General features: G+C 35.3%; 1 protein-coding gene across 2 annotated transcripts in view; it reads right to left on the minus strand.

The window, feature by feature from the left end:
- Positions 1-21,228, minus strand: part of LOC136031462 (Bardet-Biedl syndrome 5 protein-like) — a 73,904-nt gene extending 52,676 nt beyond the window's left edge. For both annotated transcript variants that reach the window (XM_065711079.1, XM_065711078.1), the window contains exons 1-3: positions 21,119-21,228; positions 10,735-10,883; positions 4,444-4,493 (exon numbers count right to left, since the gene is read on the minus strand). In XM_065711079.1, coding sequence (XP_065567151.1) covers positions 4,444-4,493; positions 10,735-10,883; positions 21,119-21,177 — 258 coding nt within the window. In that variant the 5' untranslated portion in view covers positions 21,178-21,228. The remainder of the gene's footprint in view (positions 1-4,443; positions 4,494-10,734; positions 10,884-21,118) is intronic.
- Positions 21,229-23,811: the final 2,583 nt, after the last annotated feature.

Here is a 23,811-nt window from a genome sequence, read left to right on the forward strand (position 1 = left end):
AATCGGAAGATTTTGAGAAAAAGAGCGGGGGAGGAGGCCTAATTGCCCTCCAATTCTTTGATTGCTTAAAAAGGCAACTAGAACTTTTTATTTCTTACGAACGTTTTTCATTAGTAAAAAATATACGTAACTTACAAATTAACTTACGTAACGAACCTCTATATTCGTATGCTTTTATTACGTATATGAGGGGGTTCACCTACTCGTCAATACCTCGCTCTTTACACTAAGACTTGAATTTTGTCCCAATTCCTTAAGAACGACCCCTGAATCACAAGGGCCGTAGAATAAATAGTTGAAATTACTAAAAATACTTTAGCTTAAAGAGAGAAGTATTACGAGGAGGTAAACCCCTCATATGTGTAATATTTTCTGTTCGTTTTTAGTTTTAATGCTGCTCCTTACTTTCAGTTGAAGAAACTTTCCATATTTATTTTTGCATTGTTTTTTTTTTAGATAATGTTAGAAAGTCCTGCGCCCCTTTATTGAAGTTCTCTTCCCTCATGACAAATTCCTCCATGGAAAAATCCTCCCACGTACCCCCCCTCAACTTCTCCCCCCTCCCCCTGACAAAAGAAATCCCCCTGAAAACGTATGTGCACTTCCCAATAGCCATTAGCAAATGTAAACAACGGTCAAAGTTTGTAACTTGCAGCCCCTCCCACGGGGACTGTGGGGGAATAAGTCGTCTCTAAAGACATAGTTGTTAGGTTTTTCGACTATGATGAATAAAATGGCTATCTCAGAATTTTTTCCGGCGACTTTTGGGGAAAATGAGCCTGGGGAGGGAGCCTAGGTGCCCTCCTAATTTTTTGGTCCCTTAAAAAGAGCACTAGAACTTTTAATTTCCGTTAGAATGAGCCCTCTCGTGACATTCTAGGACCACTGAGTTTATACGATCACCCTGGGGAAGAAAAAAAAATAAAATAAACACGCATCCGTGATCTGTCTTCAGGCAAAAAATACGAAATTCCACATTTTTGTAGATAGGAGCTTGAAACTTGTACGATGGGGTTCTCTGATACACTAAATCTGATTTTATTACTTTCGTTAAGATTGTATTACTTTTTAGGGGGTGTTTCCCTCTATTTTCTAAAATGAGGCAAATTTTCTCAGGCTCGTAACTTTTCATGGGTAAGATTAAACTTGATGAAATTTATATATTTAAAATCAACATTAAAATGTGATTCTTTTGATGTAACTATTGGTATCAAAATTTCATTTTTTACAGTTTCGGTTACTATTGAGCTGGGTCGTTCCTTACTACAGTTCGTTAACACGAACTGTTTGATTAGTGATTTCACCGGTTTTTATTCTAACAGATAGAAAAAGCATGGTGAATATTTTGATCTAATCAAATCTTAAAGCAGGCAATTTTTTTATAATTCCAAAATAATTATAAAACCTCTTTCGGGTTTGCAGTCTAGATTTTTACACTTGACACTGTTGTTGTGGGGTATCAAAAAATAGAGCAAAAAATAATCTATTCAACAATCAGAACTTATCTCTATAATATATGCTTGATGACTGCAGTCCCTTCAAATACTTTACATATTTGTATTCCGGAGTCAAAGATTTCCCTCAAAAGACTAGATGCAGCTGTAATCGGAGCGCCTGAGAATGCATAAATTAGACCAAGAGACTCACCACTCGGATTATTCAAGAGCGACTCAGCAAAGTATTAGTTAGTTGTAACCGGTTTAAATAGAGTCTGGAGGATAAGTAGCATGCAGACACCAAACTGTCGGTTAATAAGTATATATAAAATTATATTGTATGAGTAATTATAAGAAGAACTGCTATGGATAACCTGCGCCTAATCGTAATTTTGAGTGAGAAACCCCTTAAGTTCAACCTTCTCATGTTTGTTTAGTTGAAGCGACTAAGAAAACTGACACCTTTGTCTTTGACCGAGTTACCGCCTCAGAAAAAGAATTGACTAGAGAATAAAATGTTTGGACTTCGGCTAGGCCATATGACTTAATTTTGAAATTTCATTAAAATGGAAAACAAACAGTTCGTGATAACGAAGTATGAGAAGGAGTGACTCGGCCCAATAGTAACCCAAACTCTAAAAAATCTATTTTGATAAAAATCAATATTTCAAAAGGATTGGATTTCTATGCTGATTTGAAATATATAAAACTTCTTAAGTTTGGTGCTATCCATCAAAAGCTATGACCCTGAGAAAAACTGTTTCGAACCAATGGTCTTAGAAGATTGGGAAAGGGCTTGTTTCAAAGGAAATTAAGAATTTTAGAAACTTTATAAGTTACCAAAAAGATAAGAGGGAAACTTGCTACTCTTACACGTCCCTTTTCCCCTGATGATTTCTGGTCAAAATTTTACAATTGACATTTTATTCAATATAGTTTAAAGGTCCGAAAACTATGCATCTGAGTATTACATGACCCCCCTCCCATTTCCCGAGGATAGGCATGTAAGTTGTGATATTTGTCTGTTTACGTATAGTATTTGCTATTGAAAAATATACGGGAATTTTTGAGGGGATAGAAGAATTACTTTCCAAGGAGATAAAAGAATTATCCAAGAAATTTTATACGAAGAGTAGGGGTAATTCATGGCATGACTCGAAAAACAATCAGAAATTAAATGAAAAAAAAATAAAATAATATTAGGGAGAACTTTTGATAGGGAGTTGTCTGGGAGGAATTTTCAGCAAAAAGCGAATGGTCAGTGGACATTGGGGGGGGGGATTATAACAGGGGTGAATTTTCAGCAGGGAAAATTTCCATGTAGAAGAGATCTTCCTGGGAAAATGTCTCACGGAGAGGAGAGGCAGATTTCCCTGTATGACTTGAATTAAGAAATTAAATCTAAAATCCTTATTTTCAAGGCTAAAATTTGACTTTTTGGCCCGATCATTTAAGAATGATTCCTAGAGACCGTTGTATTGGTATAAGGAGCTTTTTTAAAGCACTTATAAAACTTTATTATAGCAAGCGAATTGTTGAAGAAGGGGCAGGCCTCCTCACATACAGAATAATTTCTAATGAGTTTTGTTGTGTTTTCAGTTTTAATCTTGATCTTTGCTTTCAATTGGAAAAACTTGTTATTACTTTTTTTTATTTAATTGCTTATAGAAACCAGAGAAAACCAAAAAATAAAGAGCGATCAAAACTTTAAAGAGCAAAACAATATCTTACAATAGATAATGAGATATCCAAATACATTTTCAGAAGTTGTTCTGGATATGTGAGGGGGAAACTTGAAATAAATCTGACTCTGTGGCAATATCCAGGGAATATGCAGATATTTAAGGGTCAGAATGTTTTAGAGGGTACTTCAAGTTGGCCAGTTTGACTCATATATTCTGAAATTAATATAAGAACATTTTTTTTTTCACTGGATTACCAAGGCTACCCGTTGAAAAAAATTGCTAGATTTTTCTGATTTTTTTGTCAATTTAGTGATTTTTTTCAATAATCTAGTGATTTATGTGCTTATTTAGTGATTTTTTTATTTTTAGACAACATAAAAATCACTAGACGTATGTACAAATGTCATCCTCAAAGACATAGTTATTAGATTTTTGAACTATGCTGAACAAAATGATTATCTAAACATTTTGATCGGATGACTGGGAAAAAATGAGCGTGGGAGGGGGCCTAGCTACCCTTCATTTTTTAGTCACTTAAAAAGGGCACTATAACTTTTAATTTCCGTTTGAGTGAGCCTTCTCACAACATTCTAGGACCACTTAGCCGATACAGTCACACCTGAAAAAAAAGAAAAATAAAAAACAATAAAAACACATCCGTGATCTTTTCTCTGGCAAAACAAAATCCCATTTTTAACGATATGAGCTTGAAACCTCTACAGTACGGCACATTGAAATACTGAATCTGATGGTATAATTTTCATGAAGATTCTATGACTTTTAAGGAGCGTGTCCCCCTTTTTTCGAATATTTAACTTGATGACGCTAGTACATTTGAAAATCAGAATAAAAATCTAATTCTTCTGGTGCATTCTCTTTGAAACTGATTAATCATGCACTTTTTGAACAGATATTTTGGACGCGGGTCTGATAATTTCCTTAAAATTCAGTGCGCACCGGATCACTATCTATTTAGGCAACTTAAAGGCTTCATTCAAAAACCTACAATTTAAAGCATTTCATACACATTCAAATACTAAAACTCATATATATATATATATATATATATATATATATATATATATATATATATATATATATATATATATATATATATATATATATATATATATATATATATGATAAGCAGGGATTCTAGACTTCAGTTTCGTCAAATCTAATCCTTCATCATTGCAACCTATTTATCCAAAAAAAGAACAAAGCACTTCCCTAATAGCCTCATTAAAAGAAGATTGTCAGCTACAGGGAAAAGATAGAAGATCATAATCTTTATAACACAGTTTCAGATGCAAAACACTTACCCTTTCCGCCATGCTGGAAGTAATTACTTTCACACAGCCGTTTCCAATGGCTAAAAAAGAATTTTTGCTTGAAGATGACATTAAAACCGTAAGGGGTGATAAAAGGCTCTAAAAAAGTGCGGCTTATATTAAAAATAATATGAAAAAAACTTCGTTTTCTTAAAGATATAAGAGGCTGCGTCCCAAAGTCGAACCTTAAAACGTACAGGAATTAGGAGAGGCAGGAGGGGGGCTGCCACCCCCCAAACCCCCCGCTTTTAAAGACTCTTTTGTACAGGTTTTTTGTTGTGGGGGGACTTCATTGTTACTAATTACTAGTTTCGGCGCAATGGTTCTCCTGTCCTCTTGTGTTTAACATTTTTCGAAGTTATTCCATTATTCATTCATTTCAATTTTTTGTTAATTATAAGAGGGCCTTTCCGAAGCCAAGAGCGGGGGGTTAGGGGGGTGGCAGCCCCCCACAACAAAAAACCTGTACAAAAGAGTCTTTAAAAGCGGAGGAACCGAAGAGCAAGATATTTTCTTATATTTGGTCACAGGCATGTACCTAATGAAGGGTGTTTTGCAATCTCGTTCTACAGGCACAAGAAGATTGTTTTTTTATAAATTAAAAAAAAAAAACTAATTTTTTTTTGCTGAAAGTAAGGAGCGACAATAAAACCTAAAACGAACAGAAATTACTTCGTATATGAAAGAGGCTGCTACCTCATAAACGCCCCGCTCTTTACGCTAAAGTTTTTTACTGTTTTAAAAAGAAGAATTGAGAGAAAGAGTCAAACTTTAGCGTAAAGAGCGGGGCGTTGATGAGGAAGCAGCCTCTTTCATATACGAAGTAATTTCTGTTCGTTTTAAGTTTTAATGTCGATCCTTACTTTCAGCTAAAAAATTAGTTTTTTTTATTTAATTTCTGAACGTTTTTGAATTAGTGCATGTTTAGTTTTGGCTCTCCGCACATAAATTATTAAAATGAAATTTGTATATTAATTCTTTTTTTGGCTAAATGGCTTTCTCTTAGTTTTGATCAGACGATTTTGAGAAATAAGGGGTGGAGAAGGAGGCCTAGTTGCCCTCCAATTTTTTGGTTACTTAAAAAGGCAACTAGAACTTTTAATTTTTAACGAACCTTTTTTATTAGTAAAAAATATACGTAACTTAAGAATTAACTTATGTAACAAACTTTCATAACCTTATATTTTTATTTTGTATACGAGGGGGTTTGTACCCTCGTTAATACCTCACTTTTTTACACTAAATCGTAAGTTTTACCCCAATTCTTTAAGAATGACCCCTGAATCAGAAAGGCCGTAGAATAAATAGCTGAAATTACTAAAAATACTTTAGCATAAAGAGCAAGGTATTTATCTCCTCCTAAATACCTCGCTCTTTATGCTAAAGTATTTTCAGAACCCCTCATATGCGGAATAATCTCTGTTCGTTTTAAGTTTCAATGCTACTTCTTCCTTTCATTTGAAAAAACGTTTTCATGTTTATTTTCCATTGTTCTCTTATAGTAATGCTAGAGAATCCTGCGCCCTTTTCATTGAATTTTTCTTCCCCCATGACAGATTCCTCCAAGGAAAGATCCTCCAACATAGCCCCCTCTCCTCAGCCTCACCCCCAAACAAAATAAAATCCCCCTGAAAACGTCTGTACACTTCCCAATAACCATTACTATATGTAAACACTGGTCAAAGTTTGTAACTTGCAGCCCCTCCCCCAGGGATTGTGGGGGAGTAAGTCATCCCCAAAGACATATTTATTATGGTTATCGACTATGCTGAACAAAATGGCTATCTCAAAATTTTGATCCGGTGATTTTGGGAAAAAATGAGCGTGGGAGGGGGCCTAGATACCCTCCAATTTTTTGGTCACTTAAAAAGGGCACTAGAACTTTTCATTTCCGTTAGGATGAGCGACATTCTAGGACCACTTGTTCGATACGATGACCCCTGGGGAAAAAAAAAACAAAAAAAAAAACAAATAAACACGCACCCGTGATTTGTCTTCTGGCAAAAAATACAAAATTCCACATTTTTGTAGATAGGAGCTTGAAACTTCTACTGTAGGGTTCTCTGATACGCTGAATGTGATGATGTCATTTTCGTTAAGATCCTACGACTTTTAGGGGGTATTTCGCCCTAGTTTCCTAAATAAGGCAAATTTTCTCAGGCTCGTAACTTTTGATAGATAAGACTAAAATTGATGAAACTTATATATTTAAAATCAGCATTAAAATGCGATTCTTTTGATGTAGCAATTGATGATTGATGTTTGATGTTGTAATTTTTTAGAGTTTTTTTCCTTACTACAGTTCCTTACCACGAACTGTTTGATTTCATGATTATTCGTCTTTTTTGACAAAATTAAATTTCCGTCTCCCCATCTCCTTTTGTCTTTTGGAACCTTTATATAAGGCATACAAAGGACCACAAAGATGGCGCGTTGAGTAATTTTAATATTTTTTGCTGGCTACATGTATATTGCTGTATTTAGCGTAAAACATGTTTTTTGTTTTTTTAGTTTTTACCATATGTAAAAGTTAGTGGATTAAACAGTCCTGTTCTTGAACAGAATCCCATATTCGTCTTTGAAAAAATCCAAGATTGTAAATAAAATTACATCTACATATTTTCAGCGGAGCTGCTAGAAACCTCATGGAAAGTCTTGACTAACCAAAAGGCAATAAGAAGTAATTTCAATATTTTAATCACAGCCTAACTTAAAAAGAAAATGGAAGTTTTGACTGATAAATAAGTTTTTATTAGTTTTAATGAAAATTTTTTAGCACTTAAAAGACATAAGTGGATTACCTTATGTTGACTAGACTTCTCTTCATACCTTATGAAATCCTTGCAATTTTGACTGTGTTTTTTTTTTATGAGCACATTTTGTACGTAACAAATACTCTGAGCCGGGTCAAAGCATGCCGATTCCAAATTTGTAGACTAAAATATTTAACTTTTACATAAGCCACTAATTACAATTTTAAGATTTCCTTGGCTCTCCTGATGCGAAAAGGCAAGAACCCCTATGCGGAAAAATTTGCTTAGAATTCTTCGTTTCTGAGAAACCAAGCGAAGCCCCAATTTTTTCGACACCTCATCATTCAGGGTTCATTCAGAAAAATTTTCAAATTCAGCAAGTTTTACTGATTAACAATTGTTTGCTTACCTTTATTATTAAATTACGCTACAGCATGAAATTCAAACAGATATGACTTTGCACGAAGCATCAAACTATCTTCAAGATAAGCAATTCTTTTAGCAGAAAGTACCCAGTCCTACTGCTGCGACCGTTACCACCACTACTACTCTTGCAAAGACTACTCCCATCGTAACTACCGCTGTTATTTCTGCTGCTCTTACCATACCTGCTGTTAACCCGACTACTCCTAGTAGTTATAACACTTTCATCATAACTACTACTGCTACTCATGACTATTAATTAGACTTTAACAGCTATTCATTCAAAGACTACTCCCATCACAACTACCACTGTTATTTCTATTGCTCTTACCGTACCTGCCGTTAACACAACTACTCCTAGTAGTTGTAACACCTTCATCACGACTATTACTGCTACTCACCACCACTAATTTGACTTTTACGGCTACTCTTCCAAAGACTACTCCCATCACAACTACCGCTGCTATTTCTGCTACTCTTACCATATCTGCTGTTAACTCGACTACTCGTAGTAATTGTAAGACTTTCATCACGACTACTACTGCTACTCACCACTCTTACTTAGACATTTATTACTACTCTTGCAAAGACTACTCCCATCACAACAACCGCTGCTATTTCTGCTCCTCTTACAGTACCTTCTGTTAACACGACTACTCCTAGTTGCTGTGACACTTTCATCACAACTACTACTGCTACTTACCACTATTACTTGGACTTTTACTACTATTCTTACAGCTCTACTACTACTGCTACTCCACAGTCTTGCCTCTACCACATTGATGCGTAGTAAAGCTGTGTCGTTCAAAATACAAAGAAGCATTTAAAAGTAATAAAAAACTATATTGTATTTATATGGTAATAAAGTAGTAGAAATTAATAAATACAAAGTTTCCGGTGAACCTCAAAGGTTGATACAATATACTATAATGGGCATTAGTTAGCACTTAGAAGACTAAAGAAAAAAAATTTTTGAGTGGAAGTAAGCAGTTGCTTTAAAACTTGAAACGATTAGAAGCTTTGCAATGTATAAGGTTGGCTACCAGTCCTCTCAGCCCCACACTTGAAGCTTTGGCTATTTGTTCTTTCCTGAAAACATCTTAGGATACAACAAATATAGTCAGCTGGTTATCGCAAGCGTATCATGTTCTAGTTGCCTTCCAAGGAGTTTGGAATAAAACAAAAATGGCTTAAAAGAAATTCGTATAAACCTGCTGCCGTGATGTAGATATTTAGTTATTTGGCTTTAGTCTATGGACTTTTGTACCTATTTGTACTGATCGCTCTTTACTTGTAGTTTGTTGTCAACAAATATTTAGTGTTAACATTTTATTTAATACCTTGAAAGCTTTGTTCCAAGTCGACGAGTGCGAATTGTAATAAATTATGTATAGTTTATCATAGGGAAATAATTCCATTTGTTTATGCAATTGCATAGTTGCAAACCAATATTAAAGTAGGAGACAAGTGTTTTTGCACATTGAGGGAAGCGGGAGCTTGCAAGCTCATAATTTGCATTTTGAAACTTACATTTTTGAATCTTGTAAAAGATCATTCAAATAACTATGACACGGATGGGGAGCTTTTGAAATCTTACTTCAGTGGAATTGACGGAGGAGTGTGATTGACCATGTATTTCCAAAAATAAAATATTGAAATTACAATCCTTGGCACTCTCCAGCCTTCCTTTTTGATGATTAGCATGCTTTAACTTCTCTACATTTTAAGGAGTATTTTGTACAAATTGAAAATGTCTTTCATTTAGAAGGCAAATAAATAGTTGAGTATCTTTTTATGGCAATTGAATACAAAATAAATTTTTTAACTCAAAGTAAGAAGCAACATTAAAATTAAAACGAATAGAAACAATTCCGTATATGAAGGAGGATGTTCTCTTCTCAAATCCTCATTAGGGTTTTTAGCACCTTAAAAAAGGATTTTTTTTTGCAATTCAACAGCTCTCGTGTTTCAGCAGTTATTCTTAAAAAATTAGGACACAAAGTAAAACTTTAGCGTGATGAGTGAGGGGTTTAGATGACGGCAATCTCTAGATAGAGGTATCTAGATCCTAAGCCGTTTAGTATTTGTATACCTTCCCAACACCATGCTATAAATTACTTTCAGGAGATACTTGTTCCGGAACTATCATACTGAACAAGTGTTCGCTAAAAATACTCGCAAAACTAATTCAGAAAATTTATTTGAACTTAAGTCACATTTACAAGAATCAAGTAAAGCCTAAATATGATATCATATTTGCCACACTGACAATGTTGGGTCAAAATTGTCATATAGCAAATATTTTTAAGACGGTCATTTGTTTTAATTGTATCGAAATGGCTGCAATTTTTTAAACAAAATGCCCATACTTGGGAGAAGGTTTTTTTAAATATGCATATCATTGTACTCCCTACAAATTAATCATTATAAACACGCTAAAATGCATATGCAGTTAAAAAGGGGCAAAGATGAAATTAATGAAATGTATTTTTTCACGTGAAAGGGAAATTTCAAGCGAAGTTAAAGTTCACAACTAAAATTTTTTCACAACTAAAAGTCACACATTTTTCCTTCGGATTCATTTTCACCTCAGATACGTAACCATAGAGGGAGGGGGGTCACAAAGCGCAAATATGTTATGTTTTATAGTCACTTCTATGATTATTGATCGTTTTGATATATTTCACTTCTTAAAATAAACAGATACCATATATATATATATATATATATATATATATATATATATATATATATATATATATATATATGAAGTTTAATGTTCTATTCACTAAAATGACAAATAAAAAATTTCAAGAAAATAATCAACTTTTGAGTACAATGGGTTTGTTTATCCAGTGCTTTTCAAGACATCTTCTCTCGTCAATAGTAAAAAAAAAAAAATACAAATTTGAAGAGTTGAATTTATTCTAGTGAACTTCAAATTAAACTTTATCGTAAAGACTCGAAGATTAAGATGGGGAGCAGCCCCATCGCCCTATTGAAATAAAGGACAGTTTCTTCTAATATTTTGCTTTGATGTCATTTTTAACTGTTATGGATGAGAAAATTTAGTCTTTTTACCATTTAATAAGAGCTTATTGCTTACATATATTTGACCTTGTATTTTTTTCAGAATGCCATATAATCCTCAGATTTGTCACCATAAGAACACCACTAATACTTGTATTTCCTTTGGAGTCTTCAACTCTTGACCTTCTACAGATTATAGTTTCCCCATCAATAGGTTTCAGGCTCCTACAAAGATATTATTTAAGATATGATTAACTTAAAACACCAATCAACAAAGAAAACTAAGAGACAGGGACAATTTGCACCAGAAAAGATAAATAGAGCAAAATCAAATTAATATTTTCTGATATTTAAGCAACAAGCACCAAATTCTTCAACAATACATCCAATGCTTACATCACAGATTATTGCTGCTCACATAGATTTGTCACTTCAATTTTACCAAACTACCATTCACCATTCATGGTGAATGGTGACGGCAGGATGGCAGCCGATGGCAGGATGGCATGGTGATGGCAGGAGCAGCCGATGGCCGCTCCTGCCATCGGCTATAAATTCCTCCGCTGTCAAGGGGACATGTTGGCACTGCATGGTTCGTATCTTTACAATTGGGCGTAGGTAAAGAGAAGGCAGAGGATTTTTCAGAAACAGATTTAGTGACACCTCATTCGAATATTCCTTTTTATGCAAAGGTATTATGGGAGTAACTGGTTTTTTCGGGGTAGGGCTTGACTATGGGGTATTATATATCTAGATGGTGAATGGTAGTTTGAAAAAGATTTGTCACTTTCATTGACAAATAAATTTGTCACTTTCAATTTTAGTCCTAAATGTTGATGATATCCAATGACATGAATATGTCATTGGCATGAAATGTTGAGGTTGTCGAATTCAATCAAAGCGCGGGCAGAGCGTTATCTATTCCAATGACGTTGCGCTGTCAAGGTAGTTTTATTAGACAGACAATATAATTGAGGAACACGTCGGCCCACGTATTTTGCCAGGGGTGAGATATCTGGTAAAAGCCAATAGATAATATGTGCCTATAAGTTAAATGTGATACATGAAGTGCCTCTGAAATTATACTCGGCATATTGTTATGTACTTAAAAAAGCCAACAATAGTTTTCCAAGTCATAATATCTATGTTTGCCAAGAAAAAGGCTTCGTGGAATAAATATTGATCAAATAACATGCCTTCCATACTCTTCATCTCTGTGCATGTAAGCAAATGAATGTAATTCTTGTTAGCCACTCAAAATATTTTTGCGGTGAGACAGTAACTGTTCATCTTTGGCCTACACATTACCAGTTTATTCAAAATATATTTTTCCAAAAAGACAGGAGCTAAGAGGTATATCCCGATTCAGATAAAATATGAAATATCTAAGTGAATCAACTACAAAACAAGTTATTTATTAATATGATGTTTCCAGATTTAAGATGCTAAAACTGGATCTCTTGGTGGGATCTCTGAATACCAACTTTCCAAAGCCAATTCACTTTTTGCATGGGTAGCACTAATGTGTCTTCTTTTCTTTCTTTTTTCTACCAGGGATAGTGGAATACACGAATATCATAAAGAAAATGCTTAATGGCTTATTTAAAAACTATTGCTTATATCTGCATGGTTTCTATAAGTCCCACCATCTGCAAGTACCACATGGCACTAAAAATGGTACTTTTGGTGCTACTTGTCAAGTAGAAAGACTGGGACATAGGCAAGTCAGATGGGACTAGGTCTAGGCTGTAAGGTGGACGTGGCAGCAATTCATACCGGAACTATCCCAAACCTTCTTCTTTAACGTGTAAAGAATGTGCAGGGTAGTAACGGAAGAGGATTTTGCAACGGAACTTTCCTGGACAATTCTTTTCTTGTGAGCTAATTCTGCTCACAATTTCCTCAAAACTTTTACATTATGGACTCATATGGTAGTTCTTCATCCTATGAAAAGTCCAAAAGTATAACTCCTTTCTGTTTAAATTTTTCAAAAGGGCATTTTAATTAAATACCACATATCTCCATCATTAAAAAAATGTACCCAAAACGGACAGAAATTACAATAAATGACCCAATCGAACTCAGAACAAGCAGAAATTAACATTAGTAGGACTGACAACCCTCACGCCATCTCAAGTCCAGAAAATTATTTGTACTTTACTGAAAAAGAAATACACATGAAGTGTTTTCACTTTTACTCTTTAAAAATTAAGTAAAAAACAAGTTTTTTTTTAAAATGAAAGTAAGGAGCAACATTAAAACTTAAAACGAACAGAAATTACTCCGTACGTGAAAGGGGCTTTTCCTCCGCGACGCCTCGCTCTTTACGCTAAAGTTTGACTCTTTCTCACAACTCTACTTTTTAAAACAATAAAAAAAACTTTAGTGTAAAGAGCGAGAGGTTGCGGAGGAAAAGCCCCTTTCATATACGGAGTACTTTCTGTTCGTTTTAAGTTTCAATGTGGACGTTTCTGATCTTGGCTCTTCGCACATAAATTTGGATATTAATTTTTTTCGGCTAAATGGCTTTCTTATAGTTATAATCGGAAGATTTTGAGAAAAAAGGAGGAGGGAGGAGGCCTAGTTGCCCTCCAATTTTTTGATTACATAAAAAGGCAACTAGAACTTTTAATTTTTTACAAACGTTTTCATTAATAAAAAATATACGTACCTTACAAATTAACTTACGTAACGATCTTCTATATTCGTATGTTTTTATTGCGTATATGAGGGGGTTCACCCATCGTCGATACCTCGATCTTTACACTAAAGCTTAAATTTTGTCCCAATTCATTAAGAATGACCCCTGAATCACAAAAGCCGTAGAATAAATAGTTGAAATTACTAAAAATACGTTAGCGTAAAGATAGAGGTATTAGGAGGAGATGAGCCTCTCATATGGGTAATAATTTATGTTTGTTTTAAGTTTTAATGCTGCTCCTTACTTCCAGCTGAAAAAAACTTGTTCATATCTATTTTTTCATTGTTTTTTTTTAAATAATGCTAGTAAATCCTGCGCCCCCTTCATGGAAATTTTCTTCCCCCGTGACAAATTCTCGATGGAAAGTTCCCCCAGCATAGCCCCCTCTTCTCACTTCCCAATAAGCATTACTATATGTAAGCACTGGTCAAAGTTTGTAACTTGTTGCCCCTCCCACGGGGACTGTGGGGGAGTAAGTCGTCCCCAAAGACATAGTTATAAGGTTTTTCGACTACGCTGAATAAAATGGCTATCTCAGAATTTTGATCCGTTGACTTTGGGAAAATAATTAGTGTGGGAGGGGGCCTAGGTGCCCTCCAATTTTTTAGGTCACGTAAAATGGCACTAGAACTTTTTATTTCCGTTCAAATGAGCCCTCTCACAACATTCTAGGACAACTGGGTCGATACGATCACCCCTGGGGAAAAAAAACAAAAAAAAAACAAACCAACAAATAAACACGCACCCGTGATCTGCCTTCTGCGAAAAATACAAAATTCCACATTTTTGTAGATAGGAGCTTGAAACTCTTACAGTAGGGTTTTCTCATACGTTGAATCTGATGGTTAAGATTCTATGACTTTTAGGTTAAGATTGTGATTCTCGTTAAGATTCTATGACTTTTAGAGGGTTTTCCCACCTATTTTCTAAAAAAAAGCGCAAATTTTCTCAGGCTCGTAACCTTTGATGGGTAAGACTAAACTTGATGAAACTTACATGTTTAAAATTAGCATTAAAATTCGATTCTTTTGATGTATCTATTGGTATCAAAATTCCATTTTTTAGACTTCTATTAATATTGAGCCGGGTCGCTCCTTACTACAGTTCGTTACCACGAACTGTTTGAAAGTGCAATTGTTCTGAAATGTTCTGTCTTGGGAATGTATGGAGATTGTCAGCTCCACAAATGTTAATTTCAGCTTGTTTTAAATTTGACTTGGCTATTTATTGTAATTTCTGTTCGTTTTGGGTTTCATTTATTTATTGATTTGTGGTAGTTTTATGCTTGGTAGATTATTTGATTTCACTTTTGCTCATTTTTGATTTGATGGAGTTCTTTACTATTCTTTCAAAAACTTATTTTACGGAAAAGTTTTTAGCATTAATTATTTCAATAACCGCAAGGTCATTGAACACCATACAGAAATAATGGATTGATTTATCAGGTCTCAGGAGTTATACAGCCAACACAAAGTATTATATACTTTTAAATAGTAAAAAATACTCTTTAGTTACTGGATTACTGGAAATGAACACCAAATAAGTCATTATATGAACTCTGGAAATTTGGTTGTTTCTCTCTATAGAACGGAACATTTCAGGTTATAACATAAATTCTTAAGCTAATCCTCAAAAAAGCTAGTCCTAGTACTCTCAAAATGGCCTTATTTCGGAAATGTCTACTCTACAAACTGATCATGAAATATACTTTCCAGAAACAAAATAAGATCTAATCATTAGACTGAGATCATTGTGCAAAGGGGGTACCAAATTAAACTAAAAAAATAATAAGCATTAGAAAGCGTTTTTAAAGCATTAGAATGCTTTTAAATGTCCTTAATCGGTTTTGTTTTGCTGTGCCAAAACTCCTATATTGTTTTGTGTTTTCAGTAAAGCGCTAATTTTCCATAATCATACAAACGTAGGGAAACATCATCAGTCGGTTTATTTGCACTAGTTTTATCGATATATATTAAACTGGCTGTGAAGTAATAATTTTTGTTCCTTTAAAGTTTCAACTTTGCTCTTTACTTCCCTCAGAAAAACCTTTTTTAATGAATCTAGGAAAGAACAAACCACTGCGAGTCCGGGAGTGGGTTCACTCAGATATGACATCATACCCTGTCAAAAAAATACGGAATGTATCTTTTTTAAAATTGATTCTGTACGTATGTGTTGTTACAAACTGATTTATTTACTTACTAAAGTCACTAGCTATAGTAATCTCTTTTCAAATCAGCCCTTAAAAGTCTCCGTGATAATTCCGCAATGATAATGGTAAGAACGAAACACATCACTGCTTCCCGTGTGAGAAGATAATTTTCTTTCTTCGTCAAGATGGGGAGCTGAAATTTTCCTAAATTAGACATTCGGCTGCGGTAATTTTAATGGTGCTTAAAAGTCTCTATGATAGTTCCGCAAAAATAATGATAAAAAGGAGACACATCACTACTTTCCTTGCGAAAAGGTAATTTTCTCAGTTGGTCAAGACGGGGAATTGAAATTTTCCTAAATTGGACATTCGGCTGCGGTAATTTTAATGGTGCTTAAAAGTCTCTATGATAGTTCCCCAAAAATAATGGTAAAAAGGAGACACATCACTACTTTCCTTGCGAAAAGGTAATTTTCTTAGTTGGTCAAGACGGGGAATTGAAATTTTCCTAAATTGGACATTCGGCTGCGGTAATTTTAATGGTGCTTAAAAGTCTCTATGATAGTTCCCCAAAAATAATGGTAAAAAGGAGACACATCACTACTTTCCTTGCGAAAAGGTAATTTTCTTAGTTGGTCAAGACGAGGAATTGAAATTTTCCTAAATTGGACATTCGGCTGCGGTAATTTTAATGGTGCTTAAAAGTCTCTATGATAGTTCCGCAAAAATAATGGTAAAAAGGAGACACATCACTACTTTCCTTGCGAAAAGGTAATTTTCTTAGTTGGTCAAGACGGGGAACTGAAATTTTCCTAAATTGGACATTCGGCTGCGGTAATTTTAATGGTGCTTAAAAGTCTCTATGATAGTTCCGCAAAAATAATGGTAAAAAGGAGACACATCACTACTTTCCTTGCGAAAAGGTAATTTTCTTAGTTGGTCAAGACGGGGAACTGAAATTTTCCTAAATTGGACATTCGGCTGCGGTAATTTTAATGGTGCTTAAAAGTCTCTATGATAGTTCCGCAAAAATAACGATAAAAAGGAGACACATCACTACTTTCCTTGCGAAAAGGTAATTTTCTTAGTTGGTCAAGACGGGGAGCTGAAATTTTCCTAAATTAGACATTCGGCTGCGGTAATTTTAATGGTGCTTAAAAGTCTCTATGATAGTTCCGCAAAAATAATGATAAAAAGGAGACACATCACTACTTTCCTTGCGAAAAGGTAATTTTCTCAGTTGGTCAAGACGGGGAATTGAAATTTTCCTAAATTGGACATTCGGCTGCGGTAATTTTAATGGTGCTTAAAAGTCTCTATGATAGTTCCCCAAAAATAATGGTAAAAAGGAGACACATCACTACTTTCCTTGCGAAAAGGTAATTTTCTTAGTTGGTCAAGACGGGGAATTGAAATTTTCCTAAATTGGACATTCGGCTGCGGTAATTTTAATGGTGCTTAAAAGTCTCTATGATAGTTCCCCAAAAATAATGGTAAAAAGGAGACACATCACTACTTTCCTTGCGAAAAGGTAATTTTCTTAGTTGGTCAAGACGGGGAATTGAAATTTTCCTAAATTGGACATTCGGCTGCGGTAATTTTAATGGTGCTTAAAAGTCTCTATGATAGTTCCGCAAAAATAATGGTAAAAAGGAGACACATCACTACTTTCCTTGCGAAAAGGTAATTTTCTTAGTTGGTCAAGACGGGGAACTGAAATTTTCCTAAATTGGACATTCGGCTGCGGTAATTTTAATGGTGCTTAAAAGTCTCTATGATAGTTCCGCAAAAATAATGGTAAAAAGGAGACACATCACTACTTTCCTTGCGAAAAGGTAATTTTCTTAGTTGGTCAAGACGGGGAACTGAAATTTTCCTAAATTGGACATTCGGCTGCGGTAATTTTAATGGTGCTTAAAAGTCTCTATGATAGTTCCGCAAAAATAACGATAAAAAGGAGACACATCACTACTTTCCTTGCGAAAAGGTAATTTTCTCAGTTGGTCAAGACGGGGAATTGAAATTTTCCTAAATTGGACATTCGGCTGCGGTAATTTTAATGGTGCTTAAAAGTCTCTATGATAGTTCCCCAAAAATAATGGTAAAAAGGAGACACATCACTACTTTCCTTGCGAAAAGGTAATTTTCTTAGTTGGTCAAGACGGGGAATTGAAATTTTCCTAAATTGGACATTCGGCTGCGATAATTTTAATGGTGCTTAAAAGTCTCTATGATAGTTCCGCAAAAATAATGGTAAAAAGGAGACACATCACTACTTTCCTTGCGAAAAGATAATTTTCTTAGTTGGTCAAGACGGGGAATTGAAATTTTCCTAAATTGGACATTCGACAGCGGTGATTTTAACGGTGCTTAAAAGTCTCTCTGATAGTTCGAACCCAGCTGCAAAAACACATTTCTCGGCTCCGAATTTTATTCCGGTGAGGAGAGTATGCAAAAGCATTTTCATAGCAATCCAAGTAAGAAGAAGAAGAAGATAGAAGTATACAAAAATGTTTACATTCTTTAGGCAAGTCTGGGTTTTTCTCTAAAATATAACTTCAAAAAATATTAAAACTATGACACGGTGAATGGACACATCTAAAACCAATGATTTGAATAATTAAATTTTCTTATTTTTTTCTTTTTTTGTAGGATCTACAGTTGTTGACTTGTCGCAAATTTGATTGTTTGAATTGCAGCTATAGGCTTTTCGCAAAGTGACAGGGAAGGTATGCCTCAAAGATAAAAATGAAAGCATTTGAGCCTTAATGCAAAAGACAAAAACATTTTTAAAAACTATTTTGTCTGCTTTCAAAAAGAAACGATAAAAAGAAACTGTTAATGGCTAAGTAGGTTTGGTTCACTGTTGGTATAAAAAAGCAAAAACACATGTTTTTTATCCCCACATCTCCTCCTTTGAAATATAAAATTCCAAAAGTTTCTCAAGAAGTTGCAGATGTGCCATTTTGATATTCTTGTTATTTAGTTTCTTTTAATTTATCTCTGTCTCTCCACTCCAGCAAAATTTCAAGGTTCACTTGCCCGCTCTTAACATACCTTGAATAGTTCATCTCGATCTCCTCAAGCTATTCCTTAGGTAATGCAGACATGTTATTTTGGTAATATGGGTACCTATAGTTTCTTTCGGTATACGGCACTACTTCACTGAAGGTAGATTCTAATGCAATAGAAATTCCGAGTGCCAAACATTTCAAACAGATTAGAGACCAAATCTTTAGACCCTTACCCTATTCCCCTTCCCATACTCAAAATTTAATGTCCACTTCATCCTCCTGCAACACTCCCTGAAAGTATTATTTTTGATCTACCAAAGCCATTTCTATGATATTCTATTTGTGACATTTTAACCACCTGGCAACACATAGTGTCTTTTAATTCACCTCGCTTCATGGCCCTGAATGGGTTTTAGGTCCCTTAGGGAATTATAGTGGGAACATGTTTAGGTGAATAAAAGAAAAACAATGTCCCCCCACCCTCTGCTCTCTCCCCTCAAGTTAAAACTCGAGGTCCCTATTCCCCTCAACGCTCTCTCAAAGTTTCAACTTGGTGCTCTAAGGTATTCCAAATATATTGTAAACGCTTTATTTTGACAACCTTACACGATATATTGCCTTTTGATTTACTTCGCTACTAAGAGGTGAATGAACTTAGCTTACGAATGGATTCATAGTGCAAAAAAGACGTGGTGGAGTGCAGATGCGAAACTTTTAACTGCCCTCCTCCCCCCACCCCGCCAACATAAATATTTAAGCCACTTACCTCTCTCCACTTTCTTCTCCTGTACTACCTTAAAGTTTAAACTCCATCCCCTCGTCGGTTCCAGGAATATGGAGTATTTTAATAACCTGGCTGCAATTAGAGTTTTTTGACTTATCTCTACCATCTTCCCTAAGTCATAGTTAAGAGTCCATCTGCCTCCACCCTCAAAATTCCCTCGAAGTTTCAGCTTGGTACCCCAAGTGGTTCCCAAGATATTGCAGAAATACCATTTTGATTGCTGGAAAAATCACAGCGTGTTTAGATTTACTACACTGACGACATTTTAGGTCCCATAGGACCTTGCCGTGCATGAATATTATTTCGTTTGAACAAAACAAAAATTGTTTTGCCAAATCCACTCCCCAAACACCAACTTTAAATTTTCCTAGCCACACCCTCCAATATCTTTTCTACAAAACTGCCTGAAAGTTTCCGCTCCTTCCCCCTAGCCATCCTCAAGATGTTTCTGACATTACTATTTTGAAGACCTGGATACACATAGTGTAGTTCGATGAACCTTTGCCACCCCCAAGTCAAAATATAAAAATTACTTGACATTTCTACCCTCCAGAAGTCCCTCACAGTTTCAACTCGATCCCTTTAGTCACTTCTCAAAATATTTCAAATAACTTGAAAAGCCGGGTGGATATAGTTTCTTTTTGATTTACTTGGGTACCCATGGTGTTTCCAGAGCTTAATTTTGGGAAACATGAGAATCTTTGCCTAGCAGACAATCCGTAAGAGCTCACTCAAAATACAGCTGATCATGAACAAAATAGTTTTTGAGACATTTCCTGGCACCTTGATATTCCCCCTCCCCCATACCCCAACAAAATGTAATGACTTATTTTCTAAAGAATGATCTCTGAAAGTTTCAAGATAGTCTGACATCTAGGATCAAATATGCCTCCCTTGTCCATTATTAAAGCAAAACAATGGGTAATTTGTATAGCTTACTGCCCTTTGTTCTTGGACTCTGGGGGTCACGGTATCCCTAGAGATGTATTTGTTGAACTTTTTGAACAAAACTGCTTTCTCAAGATTTTGATTGGAGGATTTTGTCATTGTGCAGGGGGGAGGGGCACAAAAAAGGGACAGAAAAAGGACTGACTGCAATCCAACTGCGGTCACTGCGTTTACAGTCTTGCGTGAGAAGCGTATATTTCTTTGTAGCACCCTCTAGTTTCAATAAAAAATATATTGGAGGGTTCGACTGAAGTCACCATGTATAGGAACTGGTTAGGCTTTGTTATAAGATCGCAGTTACAGCAATGAGTGATAGCCAGCACGTTTGATTAAGGCGGAAAATTTTATACCTCATCTTTATCTATCAGAACCATTAGTGGTCTTGTGGCTTTTTTGATGATAAATACGAGTATCATGTCATATCATATTACCTTTGTCTAATCATTCTTTTGTTACAGTAGGTACTTGGTATAACTCAAGTCTTTTTTTTCTTTTTTGAATTGGACTTCAATTGTTAACACGAATTCGCTCAACCATTTTTCTTACGCTATAATGCAAGTGGTTTTAACAAATAAATCCAATTAACGAAGAAAATAACTATCGTGGAATAGGATGTAAAGTGCCAGAACTATTTCCTGCGAGGCTGAACCAGGTTAAAATGCTTGAATAACACATTCTAATTATGTGAAAGTTATTTTAGAAAAAAGGAGTTTATACAAAGTAGACAACATTTCCATTGAGACTGAAGAACACCAATCCTCGACGGAAAAATAATCATATATCATCAGATAACTGAATTTGGGTCCAAAAGAAAACAAAAACAGCTTAACTACATCTTATTAAAAAGTTATAATAACTCACAAAACTGAGATGTCAAATCTAATTTCTCTGTCTTGCCAAGTTCTATCTGCTAGAGTCATATTTTTTCAATTTCTTTCACTTAGCCACAGGAAATAAATTGTGTATTTTTTAAAGTATCTAAGCAACGACTATGTTTAATTTCAAAAGTAGATGGGGTTATTTGGATTCACCGGCACTTATATATACGTATAGCCTTATACATAAGAAATACTTTTATAAACGAGACAAATAGTATCAAAAGTCTATTCGTGGATCACACCCGATGGAAGAAGTATCATAGAGAAGGGAAGGTGATTTAAGCCCCTCTCCCGCCCACTCTACTTTGTCATGAGATACAGTAAAAAAAAAAAGAAAAAAAAAAAAAAGAAGGTAATTGAGTCGGCAAGACTGTGTTGTAAAACGAGGTTTTGCTAAAATCTTGACCTTACAATATAAAATTTCTATCACAGCAAACCTCGAAAAGTTTGTTATCATGCCCAAAAAATTGAAAAACTTTCAAAAACTCATGTGAAGGATGACGGATACTCCTAATTTTTCTAGTTCTATGTGACAGCAAGTGGTATTGTTCTCAATTTTTCAGTCATATATGGTCCATAATTTGTGTTTTGAAGTTCATTGTGCGTGATAGAGGTTTAAAATTTTATATAAAAATTTTATTAAATTTTATAGGAAAGTAATCGGATTACCGACATTTCTTGACAAGTAAGGTCCTTGCATTGGTCCTGCAGTGTGTTGCTGCAACCGGGTTCGATCCCTGGGTCTCGTATCACCAAGCTAAGGTAAAACCCACTGCACCACCCCACAGGACCAGAAATTTTCTCCAGCGGGGAACAAATCCTTGTTCTCCCTCGAGACAACCTGGGAGCTCTATTGCACCGTTTTTGGAACATTTTAGAGTTTCTGGCACAATGCGGTAAATTAAAAAAAATTTGGTTCAATTCAAATTTTCGGAAACATTTTGGTTTTATTCGCTTTGTGTATATGAAGTACTATTTCCATATATGACTTTTCTTAAACATAATTTAACAGAAAACAAGTAACGTCAATTGCAAAAAGCAATAAGAAATTCTACAATGAATGTAATATAGGCAACATAGGCCTTTTGTTTCATTATAAGAGGGTCTATAGTGAATTAATTTTCTTTTAGAAATGGTGTAAATCAGTATTGTAAATATATTTTTTGTCGTTTTCAGAATTTTATAGTGTTTCCTTCTGGAAAGGCTACCCTTAAATTTTTATCGTTTCTTCCAGTCCAGCATAAACTCGGCTTAGAATTAAAGCCTATTAGTATTAGTTACACTTTTGCCTCTAAATACATGCCAATAATTCCAACAAGAATGATCACCCATTAGCTAACCTTACTATGATCCTCTTCTAATTTTCTTTTAACGACCAAGCAAGTTGCACTACCCCAGAGGTGCCATTTGGGCCAAATCTTGGGGTGGGCATGAACTCCATCTGCCCCCCCCCATCTGCCCTCAGCACCCGTGTGTTGCTTGAAAATCTACTGTAACCAAATAAGGAACTCAGCCACACTGACCTATAAGATTAATTATAACAACGAAGAATACAATCAACGAGGTTAAGTGATTAAACTGAAAGTTGAAAATTCAACCAGACTACAGGCTGGCATTCCTCAGCGAGAAACTTTCTTATTTAAGTAAACAATACGACGTCGGTGAAAGTAACCTTCATTTTTATGCTGAGGGTTGTAACCAAAATCTCAGTTTTCCTTCAGCAGAAATCTTCCAGATCAAATATATTTGGAAAAAGGAAAAACATAACAAGATTAAAAAAAATGTAACAACATTCAAGGTAACAAGGGGAACCGCCGAGCTTTCGTCTTTGCAAAATCGTCAACAAGCTGGTTGTAGTCCAAATTTTTTACTAAATCCTTCTCTGCAAATATCAAAAGGAGGTGACTGAGACAATCATCTCCTGTTGTAGACTGCAGGTAGTTTTTCACTATTTCTAGGCTAGAAAACAAACGCTCATTGCTCGCTGTTGTCTCAGGAAGTGTGGCAGCGATACCAAGTACTTTAATTCCTTCTGAGTAAGCCACTGGTAATCCCTGAAAATGGTCGACAATGTCTAGAAAGTTTTCCGGCTTATTTTCCTCATTTAGCAAGAAACGCTTGGCAATACCAGCTTGAGATTCGAGAAGAATGCTGTCGATATCCAGCTCGCCGTAAAGAGAAGAGAAACGCTTGAGCAGTTCTGTGTCCATAAACTTGGTTGAGCTTGGATCCAAGGCTTCCCGCGTACTCGGCACTGGCAAGTTATCTGTGAACCTTCTGTCAAATTCGGCTAGTAGACGGTCAAAAGTTTTGAAGTATTCTTGCTTCATTTCATCCGCCAAAGTAGTAGTCCAATTTCCAAATTCGATGAAATTCTTTCCTAGCGTCAAAGTTGTCACAATTTGTTTCCAATGCTTGGTGATCTTTTGAGTTCTTCAAGGTCGTCCTTTCTGACCAACAGAGGAGGGTCTAGTCGCGGGTCCATTCACAGCAGGTACTTCAATTTCGAGTTCTGTTGCAAACTCTTTAGCCTTCTTGAAAAGCAATACAAATGAAGCTTCTGAACGCAGGTCGGTGAGCTTGCTTCTTGTGGCCTGAATCAGGGTGCGCGATCGAGAAATAACCAAGTCGATGGTGACGGTATGGAGCTGCTGAGACAGCGATTTCGTCGCTCGC

Source organism: Artemia franciscana, chromosome 9 (assembly GCF_032884065.1).
Source record: "Artemia franciscana chromosome 9, ASM3288406v1, whole genome shotgun sequence".
In the NCBI taxonomy this organism is placed as follows: Eukaryota; Metazoa; Arthropoda; class Branchiopoda; order Anostraca; family Artemiidae; genus Artemia; species Artemia franciscana.